The 26,879-nt window shown below is 40.5% G+C and overlaps 1 protein-coding gene across 1 annotated transcript in view; it reads right to left on the minus strand.

Annotated features, from left to right (window-relative positions):
• prkar2aa (protein kinase, cAMP-dependent, regulatory, type II, alpha A) overlaps positions 1 to 26,879 on the minus strand; it is a 64,239-nt gene that overhangs the window by 3,280 nt on the left and 34,080 nt on the right. The window contains exons 3-5 of the mRNA XM_015967408.3: positions 13,561 to 13,596; positions 3,640 to 3,776; positions 2,911 to 3,017 (exon numbers count right to left, since the gene is read on the minus strand). Coding sequence (XP_015822894.1) covers positions 2,911 to 3,017; positions 3,640 to 3,776; positions 13,561 to 13,596 — 280 coding nt within the window. The remainder of the gene's footprint in view (positions 1 to 2,910; positions 3,018 to 3,639; positions 3,777 to 13,560; positions 13,597 to 26,879) is intronic.

A 26,879-nucleotide genomic window follows, 5' to 3' on the forward strand; every position in this document is an offset into this window, starting at 1 on the left:
TCCTGCCCGTTTTTAGAGTTTGATTCACAAAATAAAAGCTGTATAGAAACCTTTAAACTCTTGAGGTGAAGTTGGCACTTTACTGAGAGTGAAGCCAACAAAGTCCAGACGTAAACACGGCTAACAGAGCACAGCTCTCTGCGTGAGGATTATAGATGGGGAAGATAATTTGCATTCATGTTTCTTGGCAGGATTAACCAGTCGTTTTGCTGGACAGCCGATCCTCTCATTGGTCGTGTAGAGGAGCTAAAACACTCATCACTGGTGCAGCATTAGCTTACTTTGACTGGATAGAGGTTATTGACGTGACGTAAACAGAAGATTTTTTCTGAGTGGTCACGCCCCCTTTGACCCCCCCCCCCCCCCCCCCCCCACACACACACACACACGTTGGGGGAATGGAGGAGGAGGGGGTGTTTTTTTTACTAAGGGTATTCAAGTAGCCGCGTGGGACAACTTTATTACCACGACTGATGCAAGAAGACTATTTTTGTGCTGCTGTTGTGTTGAGCTGCTCACTGTTTATTTAACACACACACACACACGCACGCACGCACGCACGCACACACACACACACACACACACACACACACACACACACACACACACACACACACACACACACACACACACACACACACACACACACACACGAGTGTGAAAGCTGCGGACGGTGATACATTTGTTAGACAAGAGTGGGAAAGGATTAAAGGATTTTCTGTCTCGTTTTTCCTTGACGGCGTCGTTTTGGTGATGTTTTAACATCTAAAATAAAAAAGGACACATCTCTACCAGCACTGGGCACTGATCTCTAGTCATTTGTGAACACCCAAGGCATTTTTAGAAAACTGAACCATCAGTGTCTCAGGGTGAATAAGAAAAAATGGAGTGACACACAGAGTACTAAACTGAATCCTGGAATGCCAGCTGCCTAGCTTATTTATTCTTTGACGTTAACATTTTACAACAATAATCTCCATAACATTCTGAATGTCTGTTTTAATTATGCTGGTACTTTTTCTGCCTGAGGGTTTGCAGAGCGTTTCCCGTCTGTTCCTGTTTTATAGGCCTCTGAGTCTGACAGGTATGCGTTTTGACTGAAGTGATGCCAGATAGGAGTATACTAGTAAGACAGGTCCGTTTGGAGCCAGCTGACAGGTACACAGAGCTGCCCAAAGGCTGGTGAATACAATTATGAAGGGGATATGCAAAAAGAATGGCTTACTGGCTGAACAAAAAGAGGAAACGTTTGAACAATAGATATTCCGTTTTTCTTGTTTAATTCCCGTTTCACCTTGAATGTCCATGTTTACATCCCACCCTGCTGACGGCATTAGCCATCACTCACGGCCTGCTTTACACCACAGAAAAACCCCGGGACAGTGTGTGACGAGGCAGGCGTGCTGCTCTTAAAGGTCACTGAATATTCTGTACAGAAAGCAGGAGTCTGCTGTGTTAGAAAAGTGTAAACACACGGAGAGCGAAGCAGACCCAGAGCTAAAAAGCTGGCCTTAACTGAAAAGTCAGCTGATGCGTGGAGGATGGATAAGTGGCAAATGAGGTAAAAACAATGAGCAGCCGATCGCTGGCAAATCTACGGCTTAAACAATGATGTGGCTAATGACTCGTCACCTACACGAATGAAGTGACGCAGCACCAAAATGATTCCCTTATAAACCTCAGACCAAGGTGGAGATCAGCAAATTGTCCATAGTCAGTATTTGCTTGTGGAGGTAAATAAGTACATTTTACTTATTTTGAACTTATCACAGACATAGAATCACAAAAAGCTTCACATGGATCAAAACAAGATAAAACATAAACCTCATGTTTTTTTTTGGCAAGGATGACGATGATTTGGGGAACTATTGCCACCTATAGGCCTTGCATGCTTATAATGTGCTTCACAGTGCACTGGACGTTTTTATGTTTATGTTTATTCATTTGGCAGACGCTTTTATCCAAAGCGACTTACCATTTATAACCTGTAGGGCTTGTTGTGATCTGTGGGGGAAACTGGAGCACCCGGAGGAAACCCACGCATGCATGGGGAGAACACGCAACTCCACGCAGAAAGGCCGCAGCTCTCTGCCCGTTCCCAATCCAGCCACGGGCCCATCCATCTGGCCCATCAAGACTCACTCTCATTTCATCAGTCCATACAACCTTAGAAAAATCAGTCTTGAGATATTTCTTGGCCCAGTCTTGACGTTTCAGCTTGTGTATCTTGTTCAGTGGTGGTCGTCTTTCAGCCTTTCTTACCTTGGCCATGTCTCTGAGTATTGCACACCTTGTGCTTTTGGGCACGCCAGTGAGGTTGCAGCTCTGAAATATGGCCAAACTGGTGGCAAGTGGCATCTTGGCAGCTGCACGCTTGACTTTTCTCAGTTCATGGGCAGTTATTTTGCGCCTTGGTTTGTCCACACGCTTCTTGCGACCCTGTTGACTATTTTGAATGAAACGCTTGATTGTTCGATGATCACGCTTCAGAAGCTTTGCAATTTTAAGACTGCTGTATCCCTCTGCAAGATATCTCACTATTTTTGACTTTTCTGAGCCTGTCAAGTCCTTCTTTTGACCCATTTTGCCAAAGGAAATGAAGTTGCCTAATAATTATGCACACCTGATATAGGGTGTTGATGACATTAGACCACACCCCTTCTCATTACAGAGATGCACATCACCTAATACGCTTAATTGGTAGTAGGCTTTCGAGCCTATACAGCTTGGAGTAAGACAACATGCATGAAGAGGATGATGTGGACAAAATACTCATTTGCCTAATAATTCTGCACTCCCTGTAAATCCACAGTGTGACTTGATTTACCAGTTATGTTTATTGGATTTTTAAGCAAAGTGAATCAAACAAACAGTAGAGAACAAACAAATGAACTCAGTAACCGTGCTTACCGATCTATAACATAGAAGTTGTCTCCATCGTCTCCCTGGTCGATGACGTGTTCCTGGGGCTGGACGTTTAACTCAAACATGGCGTCTAGCACCTGTGAGAACTGCTCCTATAGGAGGAACAAACACACACACACACGCCTATGAAACACAAATAAGGAACAGAATTGAGAAGTAACAACAAAAACAACTTAAACCTGTATTTAAACCATGAGCACCGTTTCTGGATTTGGACGTGGTTAAATGGCCACGACTGGTGAATTACAAAGTTGCAGGTATGTTCTGGGCTCCTTACAACACATGATGTTGCTAAAATACATCTTTGCAGACGAATCAAAGGTGGCAATATAAGTCAGATTGTGTGTTGTCAGGCAGAGAGAATCTACTTATGCCCCAAAATGGTAAGATTATAAAAAGTAGTTTTACTGAGAAACAGCTGAAGCACAACAACAGCTACATGGACACGTGGCTTTGTAGGCAAGGGGATTAAAGCTGACTAAGCTGAATGGAGTTCATGAAAAATAATTCAAAACAAGAGACTGATCTGGTGTTTTGGAAGGAAATTGGTTTTACCATTTTCATCTGTGTCATTTTTAAGCTCATTAAAACAGACTGAAAAACAAATATATCAATCTTACACACACACACACACCACCCATCTGTACGCGGTTCTCTGCAGTGTGGCGCGAGAGTGCATGTAGAGACGTGATGCTGTGTGTTTTACTGCCTTACCTGATCTAGTGTTTTGAAGAGTAGGATGTCTCGGCAGGCCTCCTGCAGTCTGCAGCGCTGTTCGTCTGTTTTAGGGTGAACCACTCTGGGCTCAGTGTCTTCTTCGTCGTCATCTAGATCGATTTGCTCTGCACACACTGAGGAAAAAACACAAATGTTTGATTACACTTTAATTACACAAACAATACAGGTTTTACTTAAAACGACAATGTTAAATTGCAATAAAATACTAGATTTAATAAAAACTGTTGCAGGATACAATCTTTGCTGTGTTGTATTTCTAAAAAGCAAAATCGAATAGAGAAATGGAAAGGCAAAGATAACGCATCCACTGCTGTGCCCTGCTCTAACAAGGCATGAAGTTACACAAGCGCTGACATAAAGAGGAGATATTGAACAACAGAAAATGAGTCGATAGCCTGCAGGATAAGCAAAGGCAATGGAGGAGTCCACAGGAGGAAATGACACATGCACTCCAACGTGTTTTGCTACATGAGAAGACAAACATTGACAAGGTTGTTTCAAATTGTCACCGTGTATCCGTGTTTCTCTCGTTTCGCACATGCACACCTCATCTCACATGACATTTATACTAAAACACACAGGAGTGGCTCTGAAAACCATGCGAGTGTGTGTTTGTTTGCAGCATCGAGACCTCTCGAGTGTCCAAGTGTCAACTCCTTTAGTTCAGCTTGAGCATGTGATGAAATCAATCGACCAAGTAAAAACGTTAAAGCGAGCCACGAAGCAGCAAGAAGAAGAAATCGAGCAAACGAGAACCAAAACTAAACGTGAATAAAGCCATCTAACGGTAGGTGTTTAAATAAAACGTTAGAAGTGGAGAGAAAATTTAATAGTAGCAAACAACTCGAAAATAGTGAGAAAACTGGGAGAGTATCGTGGATATTTTAAGAATCACTAAAACAATACAAGTACGGACACCATTTCATGAACTTCCAAAACATTGTGCTTTTGGCTGAATTTTAGTCCTTTTAAATTTTGGAAAATAACGACAGAACCACTTCTTTGTGCGAGCAGAAGCATCATTGTCCAAGTGTCTTTATGGTAACATTTCCTTCAAATGCACTGTGAACAATCTGTTGTCACAAACGAGGAATTTCATCTGCACGAACATTTTTTACAATAGCAAGTCTCTTCACAGTGACTCGTGAGAAAATATTATCAGAAGCAGTCACATTTCTGCAGAATACTGTAATCAGTAGTATTTGTATAAGAATATATCTTAAACAGCTGCACTAGACACTCTGATGACACACGTAATGCTAAAGTCACATGACACTAGGGCTGCGCGATATTAGGAAAACCAGCGATATTCGATAACAGTGCTTAATATTGCGATATCGATATTACTCGCGATAAATGAACAAATACTAAAGTATGCAGTGTTGATGTCGTCTGGCGTGTGACGTCTGCTCTGGGCTCAAAGCAAACAAAAACTAATGCACGAATTCCATTACAACATAACATTTTTATTGCAAAAATATGCAGCTGCATCCGCTACTGTATTAGCAGCTGCACTTGCTACTGTATTAGCAGCTGCACCTGCTACTGTATTAGCAGCAAAACAACAAACTGCATGCATGCATTTTCTCAGTGACTTTAAAACATCACCACCACCATAAAACCTTTTCTGATGCTCCAAATACAGAAAAACATCCCGTACCAGGGTTTTTGAATAAATAAAAAAATCAGAAAATAAGTTTAAATGTTAAATAATAGTTAACATCACTTAAATGCAACAGCATGCTCTCTCATTGCTACTGAGCATTTTCTCCACTTATGTGGTTATGATATAAGGCTGTCGCTGTAATTGGGAAGTGAACTGTGCTGGGCCAAACTAGGAGAATATTAAGATTTTCTGAGGGAAAGAGAAAAACAATTGTCTACCTTTCAGAAGAGGAACTGGCAAAAAACTACATGGAAAATATGTGAAAACGTTTGTTTTTAACCCCAAATTTAACAAGTTTACCTAGATCTTAAAAAGCAGCTCAGATGATGAAACTGCAACTATGATTCAGATAACAAGCTAACAAATTTAACTAGCCCCTCTTAAGATAACCGGCTAGCAGAGCTTCTGACTGACAGTTTATGTGCAGCAGCAAATCAACTATCCTGATTAACAAGGTTATAAAAGCTCATAAATGAAAAATCACTTTGATGTGTGGGGGAACTTTTCCAGGCCCTCTGTAGCAGGGTGGGACTGGGAGGAGAGTGCTGTAGCCTTTTAGCTGGAAGCTAACCGGAGCCTGGGGCTAACATCACCACCCGGTGGAACACTAGCGACATGAAGGTGGGTGGGTTGGTTCACCAGCACGTGTCGGAGTCAGCCCGGTTACTATCAGCTGCTTAACGACACCGAGCGGACTCACGTTCACGTTTGAAAGCAGCGCTGATTCCAGAAACCTCAGCACAAAGTGCGTTTGTTAATCTGAGCCAGCATGACGAACAAGGGAACGGCGCCGTAAACTCAGTTCGGGTGCTGCGTTCCACCCATCCTAAGGTCTACGTAGGAGGCGGGCGTATTACGTGAATGGACCCATCTGATTGGCCGCATATCAGAAGGGCTACATTTGATTGGTCAAATAATACTTCCGTGTAAAAAAACACAACTGGTTTACAAAAAGTTGATGTATGACACCGATGGAAATGTTTGAACCAAACATTTATCGCCGTTTTTGACGTGCTTTGCGATGGGCCTATCGCACGTCCTGTTATCGCGATGACGATAATTTTTCGATATATTGTGCAGCCCTACATGACACATTTCCTTTTTCTCATCCAATCAGAGCTTTCGTTCTGATGCGTGGCATGGCTTTGTCTGGTGTTTATACTACCCCCTTTTGTTGTCAAATTTTGATTCCACAGTAAATTTGAATTGTGTGTGCTGAAACTGAATTTCATTTCTCTGTATGTCCTGCACATGTGGAGAATATGACAATAAATGACTTTGACTTTGAAATCAAAACGTCCAAATTATAAAACTATGTCCCACGCCATCTTAACTCAGTGTTCAAACGTTCTAGAGTTTCGGGCCAGCCACTCGTAACTTTTTAACCACAAAGAACCTTGACAAGTTGGATAACAAAATCTGTTGCAAGCTACACCTGAACGCAACGCTCCTTCAGAGTAAAGCTGAACTCACTGACCCTTCAGGGTCCCGCCGACGCTGTCCAACACCTGTCGCTTACCTAGAGGCATTCCAAGACTAGTCTGTCGTACCGTACGCCGTTTCATCGGCTCCAGTACCAAAGGGGGGTCAGAGGACCTGGCATTCTGGATCTAAAACGGAGGTCTCCGCCAAGGGTATGTAGAGTGGCAATATGGCGTCTGAATGTGGTTTTGAAACTCCGACTGTAGTTTAGAGCAAAAGATTCACTCCCAAACAGAACTAACACTTCTCTGAAAACGAGGCAGCGCAGGAGAAAAAAATTCCGATCTCTTCAGCACAGGGGCCATAACAGGGGCCAGGGTCGGTTCTATAGGGGCCCAGGCCCCTGTGGGCCCCTGTTTAAGACACCAATGATTCGGGTAACTACTGCAACCTACAGGCTTGCCAATGAATGTTTTTCACAATTAATTAGATTTTTGTGGATCAAAGTTTTTTTTTCTAGCTGGGCGAGGGACGATAATCAGTTTTCCAAAAACCTGGCTATGTGTGCGCATGGCCTAAAAAACAGTGACAAAAATAACCTCTTTATCGTCTTTTTCCATTATTGGAAATGTTTCAAGGAATTATTTTTTCTCTAACTCCTAAAAAGTTTAACACAAGTGTGTGTTTAGGCTGAGTGAAGGAAATGTCAGATGCAGCAGAAACTGAGTGCTCCGAGTATAAGGAAGGGTTGCCATGGTGAGGTTAAAGGCCACAAAAGAAAAACCTTAACTCCTGATGACAGAGTATTGCCACCAAGAGGAAAGTGATCCCTTCCTGCAAACATCAGCATGACATCGGTGTTTGTGAGGTAAAAAATGTGGGCACAAGAATGAGGTAAAAAAATAAATAAAAAGTCATTTCCTGACTTCTTTCAAATCCTGCTCTCCATTTGTTAGGGCTTCCAAAAGGCTGCTGGACTTTTAGGGGCTTTAGGGACAAAATAGGCAAGTATTTTGTTTTAGCTCAAAGAGCGTCACTATGAACAAAAATCAATCATCCCTGTAGAGGGGAATTTGCAAGTTTAAAATATTAGCATTATTTAGTACTTTTCAGCTTTATTTTAATTGAACATTGTAAATTACAAGATTTTATTTCTTCCATATTAATACCCTGATGGGAAAGACACACTTCATTCCCACAAATGAATCATAGAGCATTAAAAACAAGAATTATAGAGGAAGTGTACTCCCAGACCTTATCTACTGATTTTCATCAGTTTGCATGAAAACTGCTACTCCCTATCTGGAAAAAAAAAACAAAAACATTTGCAGCTCCTATGTGACTCACAATAGGAGGGAAAATGTCAAATAGCCTAAAACTCTTAATTTAACAACAAATACCAGAACAGAGGAAGGCATTACTCTCACTTTATGGAAAATAATAGATCTTGTCAAAAGTTAGCTGGAGGAACTTCATTTGAAAATGAAAATCAACATAATACACTCTGATTTATATATATTTTTTATTTTACTTGAAACTCAAGAAACCTCTAAGTTTATTTTGAGTTGGTGTCAGGTAGGCTGTGCATGCAAGCTGGTGAATCAGCAGAACAATGCAAGGAGTGGTGCTGCCATGTCGCTGTCGCTTTGTCACGATTAGGGATGTGTATTGGTGAAATTCTGGCGATACGATTACGTATCACGATATACGCGAGTCGATACAATATATCACGATATATTGCGATACATTCTGCCATTACTGCCAAATCACATTAGTGATTTGGCAGTAATTAGTGATTTCTTTAACAGAATTTATTGTAGGAAAATTCAATAAACAGCCCAAACTGATACGCAACATGTTTAGCATGAGGTATCTAAATCATAATAGAGGAATTTACATTTGAAAGGTGGACACACACTGCTGCCAACTAGCAGTCGGCATTTGAATTGCACTAAAAGTAAAGAAAATACACAAATGTTTGCATGTAAATTCTTCCAAAAATTCGATACACGTCTTTTAAATATTAATATAATATCACATAAAATAATATTGCAATAAATTGCCATACAAATAATGTCTTACATCCCTAGTCACAATGATGCCGACAAACAAAATAGTTGACAATAAATGTAATAATCAATATAATTTATTCTATGAAGCATTGATTTTTTTAATCTCGTTTGTCTCTGCTGCTTTCTGCTGGAGGCACATGCGCAGTAGTGGCCATCCAGGTGAGCAGTTGCGTCACAGGAAAACACACAACAAGGCAAGCTGACAACGTAGCTCAAAAGTTTGGGTGCATTTTGGGAGCATTTTACAACAATAAAAGAGAAGCATGTACAGTGCAAAATCTGCAAAGTAGAACTCCCCTCTCACAAGAGAACAGTGATGGATGAATATCTGAAAAGGAAGCATGTCGTGGCGGATAACGTATTATTTTACGTTAGCTGCCAACATCAACAGGGAGTTACTTGTATTTATCGCTGAAGCAACAACAGTAGTGATGACAATTTCATTACCTTTAGCACACTTATGCCACATATTTGCTCAAACGTTACAAAAGCTAACGGTTTATTGTATCTCACTATGTTGCACTGTTAAAAAAGCACTCATTTTGAATGGATGAGTTTGTTAGCAAGCAAACATTCTGACCAGGGTAATTTTGAGCTCGTTGGTGAGGGACATGAGACCCCTGTTTGAAAAACTATCCTCTTATCTTTATCGTCAGAAGGCAAATAGCAGTTCACACTTCTAACTAGTAGTTGATGATAGGTATTTTAGAGCAGCTGCATCCTGGTGCATCCATGTACAACACGATTAGTGGACCAATTGCCAAATACCAAACCTGGCGATTAGTTGACTATTAAAATAATCGTTTGTGGCAAGGACATAGACAAGAAGAGAATTTCAGGCTGGAAGATTTAAGTAGAATTTTTCTTTTCACCAATGCTTGAGTCTCCCATTAGATTTGGATCCTATTTTTCTGCTCACACAGACGATATCGCCTGTGGCCAGCAGAATCCATCTTCCTGTGGCAGAAAGGACGGAGCGGTGGGCCCCTGTTTTGCAGCTACAGATCGGCACCTAAAACGGGTGCATCTGTGTAGTGTTTTTTCTTCCTGGTTAAATGGGCCGCAAACGACTGAAAGTCTGCAATAAGCCATCTACTTTTAAAGATGACTTCAAGTTAATACCAATAAAGCTATTTTAATTTAATTTACATTTAAGGATCACTTGGCTGCTGGCTGACACTGCTGTGATTAAACATTTTTGATTTGAGCAGCTACTCTAAAATGTACCAGTGTGACTGGTTCTTTTTCACATTTTAACAACTATCTTGCTGCTGCTGTATATAAAACACACAGAACAACATTTGGTCCCAAAGATTTCAGCACATTCCACAGAGGTTCTCCCCACATACAGTATTGTTAAATAAAATAGCATCGTCCTCACTAGGTTTAAAGAAATTGCTCTAAGTCACTACAGATTTTTTTTGGTAGAACTTGCAAAAACAAAACAAAAAAATTAATCATTTTTAAAACTTTAATTCTAACTAATAATATTGTTTAGGGTCAACTGTCTCATTTACAGAGAAACCGTGTAAAACCTGTTCTTTTTAAAAATAGGAACAGCCATTCTGATTTGCACATGCATGCTGAACGGGAACATCTTCTTTTACCTCTGATACCTGCATAAGCCACAGAAAAGAAATAGAGAAAACGATCTGATCAGAAAAAGCTAGTCCCTTCTACATCACAGAGAAAAAATAAAGTATCCATGGCCCCACCCACCTTGGAATGGGTGTTGATTAGCATCCAGGGGAGAGCCGAGCGCATCTCAGCTAGTAGAAGCTAACCCTTAGCATTAGCAACTCATGGCAGAGATAAAACAACAAAATATTTTACTCAAGAAAGAAAATCAAATAGAGTCAGTGGAAGAATTCCGTTGCTGTTTGCCAATCAGCAATGAGATGTTCGCATATCATAAATATTAACAATTAAGACTCATAATTTTGTCATTTTCCACCCCCCACTCCACGTTCAAACTTCTACCCCCTGAAGCAGGTGTGCAATTTCTTTTCTTTTTCACAGAAATTCACTCACAAGGCATTCGTTCATACTAGAGACCACAGCAAATTTATAGAAAAAAATGCGAACAAGACATTTAATAGCATGCATATAAGTAAGACTAAATCGTTTTTTTTTTTACTTTAAGCTAGAGCTTTAACATTGACCTTGGTGACTGTTGAGTTTGAAACTTGACCAGTTTCATATTTGACACCACTCTGCAGCTCTCTACTGGCCAGAAACCTCATTTAACAGCTTTAATGGGCTCTCTATAGGGGAAGCTCTTTACTTGATAACATATGTTAGCCATTTTCCATGCTGGTAGGTAATTAAAGGCAAGCAATTGGTTTTTCAGTTCGCAGACCGTCAATAAAAAACAAAAGTGAAAGAAGTAGAAGTTTGCTTTTTTTGCTGGCATCATGGTGGACGTTGGAAGTAAAGGTCAGAATAATGTCGTTGGAGATAAAGCAAAGAGCTAAAATCAGTGGAAACAGCCTACACTCTTTTGAGGGGGCTAAAGGAGGCTATAAAATCACAGACTGATGGTGACCTGGCTTTGTTGCTACTGGAGTTGAAAGTAATAATACTTTTTGTCTAACAGTGTGAATCTTTTTACTTTGTGGCTTATTTTGGGCTCATGTTAGTGTTGGCTCATTGTTAGCACTAGCAGGCTGCTGCAGCAGGGTTTCCCCCGGAAAATGAGTTAAGCCTGGCAGATTGCGCGCTCTTTCGTGAGAGCGGGGGTGGGGGTGTTGCACACGTTCCGCTGCTGTTTCTCACCAGTATCAGCTGATGGAGGGCTCTAGTTTTGTTGCACCGTTCGTGTCAGCGAACACGGTAGGGTCAGAGAGGGGGGCGGGGCATGACGCTTAGCCTGGCGAGTGGCCAAGCAAAGCCTGGAAAGCTGCCAGGCTTAAAAAGCACTGGGGGAAACCCTGTGCAGTGTTGTTTATTCCATTCCATTCTATTTTATTTATAAAGCACATTTCTACATGGCCGAGGCCAACCAAAGTGCTGCACAGTATAAGAGCATAAAAATCAACACATGGGAAGAAAGTAATAAAAGTAGTACAGCAACTACTATAAAATCAACAATCAAAATAAAACAGAGACATAGTACAATGCTAACTAGGCTGAAGTAAAAGCCAAGGAATAAAAATGAGCCTTCAGGCATGATTTAAAATCAGAGACAGGGGGGGACCATTCTCACTGCTAGAGGGAGTTGGTTCCAGAGATGAGGCACACAGATTGAGAACGCTCGTTCTCCTCGCGTCCTCACCCAAGCACTTGGGACCTGTAACAGGCGGTGGTCTGCTGACCGAAGAATTCGACCAGGTACGTAGGGCTGAGCCAGCTGAGTCAAGTAGAGAGGCGCGTAAAGATGGAGTGACTTAAAAACAAGAAGTAAAATTTTAAACTGGATGTGGTAGCACACCGGGAGCCAGTGCAGCTTGGACAGAACAGGAGTAATGTGCTCCCTCCGTCTGGTGTCTGTCAAAAGGCGGGCCGCCGCATTCTGCACCAGCTGAAGGCGTGCAACCGAGGAAGATGTGGAATTCGCATAATCCAAGCAAGAGATCACAAATGCATGGATCACTGTGTGCAGGTCGTGTCTAGTCAGGATGGACTTCATCTTTGATAGCCGGCGAAGCTGGGAAAAGCAGGAACTAACCACCTGGCTAATGTGGGAGTCCATCCGCAGCTCGGGGTCCAAAACCACCCCCAGGTTAGTGATGGCTGGCTTCACTAAGCTGCAAAAACTGGGTGGCAGGACAGGACTAACTGCAGTGGGAGAGGGAGGAACAAATAAAAGAGCCTCCAACTTAGACTCGTTCAAATGTAAAAAGTTATTATAAAGCCAGCCCTTCACCTCATTCATGACAGTTGTAATTCCACTTTACACCAGAAGGATGGAGAACATGGAAACTGTCGAGTTACTTTAACCTAAGTCACTGCTACGAAAAAAACCAGACATAATAAAACATATTTTTTTGTAGAACTGGTGAAACAATAACTAAATGTTCCAGTTTTTTGACTAAAATTATGATTAATGCTGTAGTCATAAACAGTATTGCTACACTTTATACTACCTTAAAAGCTTGCTTTCTACTACATTATAACATTGGTTCATTCATTGAAAAAAGCTAAACAAAAATGAGCAAATTATTAAATAAGTCTTCATGAGAACACGGCAAAGACAGCTGGTGAAAGGACGATAGCAGGATGCCAGAAAAGATAAACATCAGTTGACACACCCAGAGCCTAATCAAAGTGCAGTGCTCTGTGACGTCTGACAACACTGAATCACTCATATGTAAACACCAGCGGCGTACAACAGAGCGTGAGAAAACAAGCATGCTGTCCGCACAACACCACAGGAACAAAAGAAGAGTCCAAAACCCTCCACCACAGAGGAGCGTCTTCACATTGCACAAATATTCATTATCTAAACATTATTAGAGGCTTCCACTTCTCTTCAGCTGCGTTTCAGTCACACAACACAAAGAAACACACCAACAAAATGTGGGTAAGCCAGTAAGGCATGCAATGTACGCAATTTCTTACCCAGTGTGGGTTACAACTAAGGGACATGACGTCAAACACGTAAAAGCACACGCATGCACGCGCACACACACACACACACACACACACACACACACACACACACACACACGCACACACACACACACAGGCAGACACACACATGCACACACAAAGTAAAATCACACCCGCGCTTCTTACCTGACACTCTCCTGTTGAATCCGCTGGGTGGTGGAGCTGCAGGGAAAAAGAAAAGGAGCTAAATTAGCATCAATGCTGAAACATTTAGCACAACTTTGTGACTGTTCAGAAGTCTTCATTGCTATAAGCTAATGCACGAGTCCTGAACAGACTGCAACTATCACCTTTAAAATAGAAGTGTATAAATAAAAAGCATTGCAAAAAAAGGTTCAGTGTTAAATTATTATTTCTTATAGAAGAAAAACTAATGTTTTAGGGAGGAACTTTCCTAAAACACACACAAAAAAAAACTAGCAGTAAGTAGACTATTAAACCAGACCTTTAGATCAGCTTCATTCAGGCAGGCAGAAAGGCAACATGACAAGACAAAAAGTAGGGCACTGACAGCATAACAACTGAACATTTACGTCCAAAGACAAAACGAGCAAGCTAGAAAAAATATCCTGCTCACAAATACTACTACAGCTGCAGAAATCAGCATGAAAAGTTGTCTTATTAGTGCTAAATAAAAGGCAATAAAAACAAAACCTACTCAGACTTGGTATTCCCCAGTACTTAGACACATGTAGGAGCATTATAACTCAACACTGTCTCAAGGAAATAAAGATATTGGAAGACAAGATAAAAAATTAAGTTTCAACAAAAGTTACATTTAGACGATTATAGCTAGCAACACATCCCCAACAATTTTCTGCGTTAACAGCTTTGTGAAATTTATATTTTGACAGAAAAAAAATCTGTTTGTGCCAAAGTACTCAGCTTCAAGCTGTTCGAATCCACTGGGTGGTTGCACAGATGTTGTTGGGACACCGTTAATGTTTCCAAGCTACTGCGATCGTGCATGTAATTCTCTGCAATTAATTCAGAGCTCAAACAAACCCAACAGCAGGCAGACGTCCTGCTAAGTGATAAACAGAACCGGTAGAGCTGCTGAGGCCAACCGCTAACCAGCCTAGAGGTATTCACGAATATCGAGATTTCTTCCCGTAATGGATTCAACTTGTGTGTTGAGAATCAATCCATTACAGTTTGGAAAAAAATGTGCTTTATCTCCTCCATCTCTAAACATTGTTAACACCAAAGCAAAAAGAAGAAAAGCAGAAGATGCTTCAAGGAAATGTTTTAACTGTAAATGGGTTTGAATTTTGCTCATGATTTCAGTGTGTGCCATAGACGTAAAATAAGTATGACTATCTGAGTTTCAACTACAGTGATCCCTCGTTCATCGCGGTAGATGCGTTCCAGACCTGGCCGCGATAGGTGAAAATCCGCGAAGTAGGGACTCCATATTTACAGTACAGTACTATACTGAATTATCGTATGATCACATTCTCTTTTTGCGGGTAAAACTCAAGAAAAAAATTTTTTTTACTTGTTTTTTTATAGTTTTATTACAAAAAGTGCATTTTATGATGAAATTGATGAAAAAAACAGGAATTCTTGATATTTCGCATAGAAAAATACCGCGAATCGGTGAAAAATACCGCGAATCGGCGAATTTCCCTTGAATACGGCTCCAAAGAAAAAATCCACGAAGTCGTGAATCCGCGATAAACGAACCGCGAAGTAGCGAGGGATCACTGTATAGAGTTTTGGAAAATTTCTAGGATGGGTAAGAGGGGGTAAAGTGATGGGGAGAATATGATGGCTTGGTCCTCTCAGCCTTTTCAGGACTTTGTTATGACATCAGAATATCTCCACCATTTCAGCACCTAGTGACAACACTACTGAGCCAAAAGGTGAACATGGACATTAATAACATTAAAAAAAAATTTTCAGTAATTGTACGCTGTAATTTAGTCCATTCAAGGGACGTGGAGTCCAGCTCCCTATGGCGCAGCTCTGAGACCAGAAAATAGCCAAAATGATGGTGTTGTTGGAGGAATTTCTGTTGCATTTTTCAATGATGGGAGTTTAGAAACAGCAGTTTTGAAGCAGCGTCAAAGCTGCTTACTTTCTTTTCTTTTCCCTCTGTTTTGTTTTGCCTGCAACTCTTCCGAATTTACAAATGCCAATTGTTTAGCAACATGTGCTGATGTCACTTCCTACTGAGTTACAAACAATCAACATGAGTTAAACACAAGTCCTGCTCAGTGACTCTACCAGGCTTTTCCCGAGTACATACCCCCAGTGAAGGTACATGGTTGGTGCCTGAAATGGCCTGAAAAGTGGTCCTTTCAGGACAACTCCATGAAACTAAAACACGGGCACGCTATGAAGATCCTTTAAAATTACCTGAAAGTGCCTATAATGGAAACAGGCCTTACATTGTGCATCAGGGCTAAAGTACTGTAGTAGAGGTCTAAAGAGAGGATACATGTTGTTAAAGCGTAGGCTGCTGTGTGGTGTACATCATCTGCCAAAAAATGGAGATGATGTGAAAACACTTAATGAACAGCTGAAATAGAAATTACAAAAAGTGAAACGGGCTCCTGAGTAGGAAGCATCGTAGAGACCAGAAAACCTTATGTAGGCTTGGCTTAATGGACCATGTGTTGCTCTTTTACAGGCTTCTGTCTCCAGCACTCTAGACAAACGGAATGAAATCCAATTGGTATGATTAGTAACTTGGAAGGGGGGCTTTAAGTTCAGCACAAAGGCTCTGGGGACTGCCTTCTCTCTGTTTGAAATAAAGACGTCAAATCTATTTAAGGATCTGCTGTTGTTTTCATGAATAAACAGACTCATCTCTCTGAATGCGCTGATGTTGTAAGTGACTAGGGCTGGGCGATATATCGATATTCTTTAAATATCGGTATAATTTTTAAACAAGATATAAGATGACTTTATATCTTTATATCGATATAACTGGCCAAACTGCTATGCTAGCGATTAGCCGCTATGCTAGCGACATGTTGCTCCATCTCTAAGCGGCTATTACGTGTATTCTCACAAGTTTGCTCAGTCTGAGAGCCTCTGGGTAAATGTGCTGCTCTAAACTTTGCATTTGGTGTCCTGGTTTTTAATTATTTGGGGACGTTCAATGCCAACAGAGTTCTGTTTTCCATCCTGCTTGTGCGGAGAGATGAGCCAAACCCCTCCCTCCCCGTGTTATGAGGAAACGGCTACGGAAAGTTGGAGTGGCCAAATGACCTGAAACATATTGTAAGGGTTTGAATAGTAAACTATAGGGTTACCGTTTTATTTTGAAGGCGAACTCAACGGGTGAGAAATGTTGTTTCGGTTCCGTTTTCTTGAGTTTGTAAGGTGTGGGTTATGGCGACAGTAGCCCGAAAATAACACTCATAAAAGAGCAACCAGAGACTCTGAATCATTACAGTATAATCGCTGATATGAACCAACACTGCTAACTAATAACTAGCAACTAGTTAATAACTAGTTTTTCTAATAACTAATAACTCCATGGTGCATGACCCATGTGATCTTCAGTAGATGCAATTACATCATCGTACATTTAGCTTAACATGATGGATTTTCTTTCTCTGGACAAGACCTATACAACATGGGCCACCTCTAGATGAAATTTAAATAATTTTACATTAATTATAAATATATAATTAAAAAGTGCCTGTGGGACATTTGATACACCTCTGGCTCTCAACTGTGTGTGTGTGTGTGTGTGTGTGTGTGTGTGTGTGTGTGTGTGTGTGTGTGTGTGTTAGCAGACAGCTGTACCTGTGTTACTAAAGCTCAGACTGGTAGAGAATAGGCACTACGGTTAAAGTTTGACAAGAATCAATACATTTTTATGCATTTAACCTACTGATTTATGTATATAATTTCTCAAGAGCTTGAAGTGAGTTAACTTGTCAACAGTTTACAGGAGGAAAAATATCGAGATATATATCGTATATCGGAATTCAGCTTAAAGATATCGAGATATAAGTTTTGGTCCATATCGCCCAGCCCTATAAGTGACTCAGGAGCAACTTCATGATTTTACATTTTCAAAATTACAAACCAAGAATGTTTGAAGGCAGATTAATAGAATAAAATAGACTAGAATAGACTTCCTTAATCCCGCAGTGGAGAAATTCACTTGCTATTAATTGTAATAAATTAAATTTAAGCTACAATCTATTATACAGAAACAAAATATTTTAAATTTGGTGAAACATAACACTTGCTGTCATGTGATGTCACAGTTGTTGCAAGTGGATACCACATGTTGATACCAATGCAATCAATAATTTAATCCCCCATCAACATCTGGTTTTCTCATTTGTTTTTCTGAAGCCAGTATCTCACTAGGCTGTGACTCCTGCGGACAAACTCAAACAAAAGTGTTTTCAGTTTCCAGCAAGAGTCACGAGGCCTTGAGCTAGTCTCAAACCCTTCCCAACTTAGACTCCATTGGACGGACAGTGCAAGAAATGTGAGACTTTAAGAGTTTTACACTTTAGGAGGTCATTTTTTAGGATCAACTGCAAACAAATTAAGACATAATTAGGACACTTGTGATTACATTCCAGGAAAACAGGCAGTTTCACTTCAGTTGGGGGAATGTTGCTACCTGGTTGCAATTAATCATACGGTCCAGGTGAGCAAGCCACAAGAAAGAACTTTTGCATAAATGTACATACCTTTTTGATGTAACTTCAGGTAAAAATTCTCATTTTCTAACTTTACTGTATTGCACCGTCTGCTAATTCAGGGCTTTCTCATGCTAGATCTCGATACTGGTTAGTCTACTGGTGCTTTTCCAGTTTTTATCCATATAATGCAAGTCTGCATGAAGCACAGCATTTACACACACACAATGTGGTCAAAGTACGAAACACCTGTTGTCTAACACTGGGCTGTTGATAATCAGCATGTATGGTTCATGTCTGTCACATACATACACACCTGCACTCACACACAACATTACCTTCATACCAATGTGCCAGAGCCCATTAGATCTAGGCTGTTAGCACAGAAGAATGAGAGACATTCACACACACACTCCATTTTCCCACAGACACCCGCAAAGATGGTCAAAGTTGGATCACTCTGCTCTTTCTAGAGGTCACTTATATTTAATAATGGAGCCGCTTGATGTTTTTGTTCACAAGTTGGCATTCAAGGGGAAATTATGTAAGAAAATGTTGCCTACTACTGAGTAAATAAAAACAAAACTAAAATAAAACCAAATTGTTAAATGTTTGAAAGCATAGGCCCTGTTCACACTGATTTCTGGACGTTGTAGACAAATTTTTCACCGTGAACATTGTTGGGACAAAAAAACTGTGAATGTGAGCGAGATTTGCAGGTTTGTGGATCTACGGTGTGAATGCCTCACCCACCGTTAGCTTATTGTAGCATTCTTATGACCAAATCCATGGGTCGAAATTCCTAAAGCAGTGCCCAAAAATCTGCGGCCCTGGTGTGCAACAGTCAAATGAAAATACACCCAGGGAGTGACAAAAAAAGACTAGTGATGAGGGTACAACGCAAGAGTAGCAGCATCAATGCATAATCAGGACATGTGGAGCATTCCTTCCCTCGGAGTCAAATAAAAAAATAGTTAACATTGCCATCTTTTTCTTTTATTGTTGTTGGTTTCGTTATTCTTCGGCTTTTACTGAATTATGCTTTTTGGCGATGGTAAGCTTGTGATGTTGGCGTGTCCTTCCACACTCTATAAACTTGTCGAGCAGTTTGACTGAAAGGAAATCTAATGGGCCATTCCCATCTGTACCGGGTCGGCCCGGGCCGGGTAGCGTAGGTTGTTTACATATCTGGGTGGCCTGGTATTTTTCTGGGCCAACCAAGGCTCATTCTCAGCCCTCTTCTCTAGGGGGTCTGCTTCAGGCCGACCAGGGCCAACACACCCACTGCTGACAGCAAAGTCACACCTTCCATTAGAGCAAGCCTCTGATTGGTGGGTAGAATCAGCCCACATGGGCTTAAGGCAAGGATGTGTGGAATCAACCGGGCCAGGCTGGGGCCGACTGGGGCTACCCGGCCCGGGCCGACCCGGTACAGATGGGAATGGCCCATTAGGCCGTGTAGTGTGTCACCACATGAAGCTGTCTTTTGCAACAGAAAAAAACTCCACAGTGTGAACTGGGCTATAAAGGAAAACATTCTGAATATTTTGACACTGATATTTGCTTTAACTGAAATGTTTGCCCGCCACTTCACAATGTTTTAATTCTGAGGTAAAATTATAACATGATGGATCCCATTTGAGTTCAAAATAGATCACTTATGATTGATGATATTACCGAAGATGACTCTCAGGCAAGTTATGAAGCATTCCTAAATTTAACCAGACTAACATGTTGAAAAAAATAAATAAAAAACCTCCTAAACACAGGATATTAGCCTGCTTCATGGACAGATAATCACCCTTGTTCTCAACAGGCGGATATCATCCATGGCTATTAGACATAAAAAGGAAACAGGATGAAAATTCATTCTAATTTTGCTAGGACTCATGACAGAAATGCTCAAACACAACCATAAATAAAGTCACAGTGGGACAAATGGAACCAGAATGAGAGCTGTACTGTGTGCAGGAGTGGTTTGAGGTGGGTGATTTAGATTTATGATCTTATGGAGGGATAAAAAAAAATACAGAAATCCTCAGAAAAACACTCAATGATGTGTAAATATTAATGACACAAAATGGAGTACACACCGCCAGGACTCACAAAGTCACAAGTAACTCTTACTGGGTTTAATAGGCGTTATTAATTTTAAATGGGAAATTCACCCTGGTTGCAGACACGTTAAGAAGCTGTGCAATGATGAAGTAGAGTGCATGAGCTAAAACACAGTTCACCCTTATGTTTATCACCTGACTGATCAGCTGAGTGATCAGCTGTGACACATCATTCCACTGGGTATTATTTAATTAGTTCACAGGCACAAACATTGCTCCAAATCTAATTACAACCTTTTTCTCTCCTTATTGGACAGACGTTCATATTAAAACAATAAATCTAAACTGAATGTTTTCCTGTTCATAAGAGCACATATCAACAGAAAAACACATTATAACTGATGTTTTTATTTCTGACAACAACCCTGCTTTATCAGTGCCACCTCGCCCAAACTCTAAGAAACAACACTTGACTTCGCCAAAGCAAAGAAAGTCATCAAAAGCAGACATAAGGCTAATGAGTTTGATTCAAGTAGAAAACGGCTATTAACCATTAAGGGCGTCAATAACCAGTCAAAAACATTTTGGAACGCGTGCATCCTTAGAATATCCTATAGGTGCTTTTACACTAGGGCTGCACAATATATCGCAAATATATCATTATCGCGATACCAGCATGCGCAACATGCATATCGCAAAGAACAGATGAATATCACAATGAATGGTCAGCTCAAATGTTTGCTACACATAACGCATTCTGTCAATCAAATGGAAGCATGATGTTTTTTTAACAAATCAAATAGAGCTCTTTATTGGCCAATTGGGTGGGTTCTCATAGGTTAGATGCCCGCCCGACACTTAATTTTGATGGTTAGCAAACACCTGAGTTAGCTTTGTTCTGCCCTTTCTGCTGATTCTGCTTTTCCCGGTTATCCACTGATTGCCTTTTCTTGTTCTTTTCCCTTTCCTCACATCTTTTGCTTTTGTAATTTTTATGATTTTTTTGTCATTTTTTATTTCTTTGTTTTTGATTATTTTTGTTCTTGAGTTAAGTTTTTATTTATTGCAAGTAATATTGTCATCACAATATTAATAACTGTTAATGCATATCGCAGGCTTTCCTAATATCGTGCAGCCATATTTTAAATAGGGATGCACCGATGGATCGGCATTTGATCGTAATCGGCCGATAGCACCCCTATCGGTTTTGATCGGAATTTTCAAAATAGATCAAAGCAGACCAATCAGGTAGGGTTGTCACGGTAACCAGTGTAGCGGTAAACCTCGGTAAAAAAAAAAAAAGTTGACAATAATAATAACCGTCTTGTGTTTTAAAAAAACTATATTATCTTGGTGGGTTTACCGTGGCTGCGGTGTAGGCGCGGTGACCCTCACCCGCCACCGTATCATCTGCTGAAGTTGCAGGACCGGCGGCACATACGCGCTTTGCTGTTTACAACCAAAACTTTCTTGAAGCTAAAGCTGAAATAATGGCCAAAGGAGGAGACGGCAGCGCTCAGGAGGACATTTTTTATCCCTCAAAGAAGACAAAGTCGGAATTACGGGCATCTTTTAGATATTTGAAGAAAGCTGAGGGAGTTTATAGAAGACGGACGGCTATCCTGTTTGCAGCACGTGCAGAAAAAGTGTCTGTGAAAGGCAGCAACGCTTCAGATCTCATGACCATCACCCACAACTCTACAGTCAACGCAAGGCAAGTTAACGTTTGCGTTTTAGCTAAAATGCGTGATCCGAGGATTTGGGTTGAGGGAGAATGCAACGAGTCGCTATATAAAGCAGCCGCAGCGCCGCTACCTGCATATAAACCGTGTCATGGACACCCCCATGTTGAAATGACGCTATGCATTACGGGGCTCCCAGGAACAGATAAGAGTTGGTCTCTCTCCGAGAATAATTATGAATTTAACAATGATTACTGCCTGATGACATTTTCCCACATCTGCAAAGCTCACTGGAAGGACACAAACAGAGGACAATATTTTCCTGATATAGGGTTTATTACTCAAGTAAGGGTAAAAAAGTATCTGATTAGAAGGCTACTTGAGTACTGAGTATCACCTGAACTAATATTTTTAAATGATGACATCAAACAGACATAAAATAACAAGTTATGGGCAAATATTGGCATTTTAAAGACTAAAGGGGAAAAATGTAAACAAATAAACAACATAATTAGAAAATAACACATTTTAGGCAAAATTTAGACACAAACTGAGGATAGTATTTCCTGACATACAGGGTTTATTTAATTGTGTGAAAATGTAGCACGTTTAAAAAAAAATACCGCGATAATACCGAAAACCGTGGTAATTTTGGTCACAATAACCGTGAGGTTAAATTTTCACACCGTGACAGCCCTAATACAGACCATTTTAGATTAGGTTACATTTCCTTTATTCCCAGATTATGTAGTTTATAGCACTCATTATAATGTTGTAGAAAATTTCTGGCCAGTCCACGTGATCGGTATCGGTGATCAGTATCGGTGATCAGCATTCTTTGATATCGGTATCGTGATCGGCAACAAAAAACCTGATCGGTGCATCCCTAAGTTTACACATTTATATTTCTCAACTATACCTTCAACTGTTTGTGACAAGACAACCATCCCTGAAAGACATCTTCACCAGAACAACCCTTTCTTATAATCTTACCAATCCTAGCAGGGCTAGGCACCAGTCAATCAAAAAGGACAAACCTGCAGTACAGAGACGATCCAATACACTGGCCAAGTGGGTCATGGATGGAAATGTCAAGCAACATTAAAATCTTCAATACTATTGAAATTTGTTGTATGCTGTTGTTGAAATTCTGCTCTTCCTCACAGTTTTATACTCTAACTTGCGTCTTCATTCTTACATTGTAACTTCTGCTGTTTTCTAATCTGTGTTACAACTTGTATGAATTACACTTGTTTGTAGTAAAGAGATGCTCCTTTTAAATGCTGAAGCCCTTAGTAACATCTAATAACAGTACCATCACCTGTATGGGCTTAAATAAGGGCCAAAATGTTTGTGTAGTTAAAAGAAAAATTTGAAATTGAAAATATGTAAACTGAAAGCAACAGTCACATTTTTAGAGTGAACTTTGAAAAAGAAAGACTTGGATTGAAAATAAAATCAAACGTTTGGAATATTTGTAAGAACTGAAACCCCAATGATATTTTTATTTAGAATTTTTCTGAGTAAACTTTACTAAAGAATTTTCAGTAATTTTTTTTAATTATTGTTTTTTTTTAAATCCATTCAGTCTCAGATTAAATTTTTTCACATTCAGATCCTTTAAATTAATGTACAAAAAAATTCTTCAGGTTCAGATTTTTTCTTTCAGCTTCAGATTTTTTTTTTCACTTTCGGATCTGTATTTTTCAGTTACAGACTTTTGGCCCTGTTTTGGCCTGGTGGGCATGGCTACACAGAGAGGGGCGGGGAATCATGAGTGACAGCAGGACGCTGGAGGCTGAAGACGGCCCATTTTTCATGTTGCCTTCAGGAAACCTGGGAATAAACACAATTTATCAAACACCTCCTGCACTGTATTATTTGATAATGGTTAGATAACATGTCATGCATAACTGCTTAAACTCAGTTACTAAAGCTCTTTCAATCAGTAACCTGCACTGTATTATTTGATAATGGTTAGATAACATGTCATGCATAACTGCTTAAACTCAGTTACTAAAGCTCTTTCAATCAGTAATGTGTACAAATTACACAGTGACTGATCAATTATGAGAAGTTTTCCCAACTACTACGTGAGAAGTGATCATTTCCCATGCTCTCAAAGTAGCATACGTGGGTGCTGCTGTTGTGCCTCAGGGAACGATGGCGTCGTCATCCAACAACACTGCTGGTGCGAACAGTCAGGTGAGTGTTTAAGTTTGGAAAAGTTACACTGCAGTCTGTGAATGCTAAGAATTTACGAAGTGGCTATTGTTACGGTTAAAAGTAAGATTCATTTTCGGCTATTCTGTTTTTTTATTTAATTTTCATGGTGAAATCAGTAGCAGTTTTAGGCACGGTCAGACAGGGCAGTTGTCCGGGGCGGCATTTTTTCATGACACAAAAGGGACGCACAAGCGCTGAGTAAAAAAATAAAAAGAAGGAAATCTGCGCCGCACCGAGGTTTATATTCAATCTGTCATATCACAGAGTCTGGATTGGAAACAGCAAGTTGGCGCCCCCTGCAGCTGCAGGCGCTCCTGCTGACTGAGAGGGTTCAGGTGGGTGCACCGTGTGTGTATGAAGAAGAGGAAGGGGAGGGGCGCGGTGGGGGAATTCACCTCTGGGTCTTTCCCAGGCCCCCACAATGCGGCTGGTGGTTTTAGCTTTTTCATGTTCATCTCTTCTGTTTGGCTCTTGACTCAATAAGTTTCCTTTAGTCAGGACTAAACAATTTGACCTGGGTGGGTGACCACAAAATCGTTTTGTTTTTCCTTTTTTTATTCGGCCATTTCACACAATTCAGAAAAACCTGAAAGAATGATAGGCCTGTGTTTATGATATTATGAATGAAACGTGTGTTAAATGGAAGAACATCAAGATGTGATTGACTTTAGCCATGTTAATACAGTTGATTCAGCCCCTACCCGCTCATTTCATTTGGGAAAGACCCAGAGGTGAATTCCCCCGCCGCGCCCCTCCCCTTCCTCTTCTTCATACACACACAGTGCACCTGAACCCTCTCAGTCAGCAGGAGCGCCTGCAGCTGGAGGGGGCGCCAACTTGTTGTTTCCAATCCAGACTCTGTGATATGACAGATAGAATAGAAAACCTCGGTGCGGCACAGATTTCTTTCTTTTTAATTTTTTTACTCAGCGCTTGTGCGTCCCTTTTGTGTCATGAAAAAATGCCGCCCCGGACAACTTCCCTGTCTGTCCGTGCCTAACTTCTACTACTTCTAACGTAGTAGTTGGGAAAACTTCTCATAATTGATCAGTCACTGCGTAATTTGTACACATTACTGATTGAAAGAGCTTTAGTAACTGAGTTTAAGCAGTTATGCATGACATGTTATCTAACCATTATCAAATAATACAGTGCAGGAGGTGTTTGATAAATTGTGTTTATTCCCAGGTTTCCTGAAGGCAACATGAAAAATGGGCCGTCTTCAGCCTCCAGCGTCCTGCTGTCACTCATGATTCCCCGCCCCTCTCTGTGTAGCCATGCCCACCAGGCCAAAACAGGGCCAAAAGTCTGTAACTGAAAAATACAGATCCGAAAGTGAAAAAAAAAATCTGAAGCTGAAAGAAAAATCTGAACCTGAAGAAATTTTTTGTACATTAATTAAAAAGATCTGAATGTGAAAAAAATGTAATCTGAGACTGAATGGATTTTTAAAAAAACAATAATTAAAAAAAAATTACTGAAAATTCTTTAGTAAAGTTTACTCAGAAAAATTCTAAATAAAAATACCATTGGGGTTTCAGTTCTTACAAATATTCCAAACGTTTGATTTTATTTTAAATCCAAGTCTTTCTTTTTCAAAGTTCATTCTAAAAATGTGACTTTTGCTTTCAGTTTACATATTTTCAATTTCAAATTTTTCTTTTAACTACAACAACATTATGGCCCTTATTTAAGCCCATACACCTGAGCTCTCCCCCAAATGTGCAACGTATGGTTTTACTTCTTTCTCCATACGTATAAAAGTAATTTTTATCAGGTTGTAATATTTGGACATAATGAACGAGTCTTGTACCCTTCACTGTGTGGGTGCAGGCGTCCGAGTTTGTGATGTGTGAGGTGTTCTCCCTACAGTCATGTGGCTGATGGGCTTGGGAGTGGAGTGGGGTAGTAGTGCTGACTGTATCAAGTGTATGTCTGAAGTTGCCTTGGCAACCTAACACAAAGAAGATCTCATTGCCATAACAACGCCATTCCCCTTCACCATCCTGCCTTCCCCCTCTCAGCAACCATCCACACCTCTTCTCTATTCAGCTTACAGCCAGTGAAAGACCACCAGCCCTCAACAACACACACATATACACTTTCTCTCTCCATCCCTGTCCACACACCCACTCACTGCTACAGAAGCATTAACAGATGGGGAAAAGAGAGAGAGGGGGGAGCGGAAACAGGGTGGAATGACAGAGGGGCAACCAGAGGGAGGGGTGAAACCAAGGCAAAGCAGAAGGGGTGACAGTGTGAGATCTACACAAATTGTGTGTGTGCGTGTGGTGGGACAACATAATTTAAATGAGTAAGCGATGCATATTAAACTACTGAAATGGACAAGCAATAAAGAGAGAGAAAAAAAACAGGATAGAAATCCCTCTAGATTGGTTTTGTGCATAGAAAAGAATAAATAGACAGAAAATCCAAAGAGTGAATAAAGAAAAAAGAGCAACTGAGCCATCTTTGCTTGGTGTTTTCCATTGATTTCTCTTCCAGTCACTCATTGTGGAACTGTGCTGTCCCCGTTAATACGTTGTTTAGTTAGCGGGAGACGAGATCAAAGCATGAATGTGGCCTCTGTTTCTCAGACACTTTCACGATTATTTCACATTTTGCTAATTAACTAGGCAAGATTAATCAAAGCGGTTCAGGTAAGAAGATGAGGAGGATTTGATGGGTCTTTATTCTTCTACCCCTCCTGTCACAGCTCAACACCTCCTGCTATCCTTTTGACCACTTTGTTTCCTGGAATGAAAACAGTGAAATGCAGAAAAATCTTTCAGCTTTTGAAAATACAAGTCTGTCTGTAACATTAGTGATTCTGGCAGCGAGTCAACCTCCTTTTGGAGACT

Source organism: Nothobranchius furzeri, chromosome 15, assembly GCF_043380555.1.
Source record: "Nothobranchius furzeri strain GRZ-AD chromosome 15, NfurGRZ-RIMD1, whole genome shotgun sequence".
NCBI classification, from domain to species: Eukaryota; Metazoa; Chordata; class Actinopteri; order Cyprinodontiformes; family Nothobranchiidae; genus Nothobranchius; species Nothobranchius furzeri.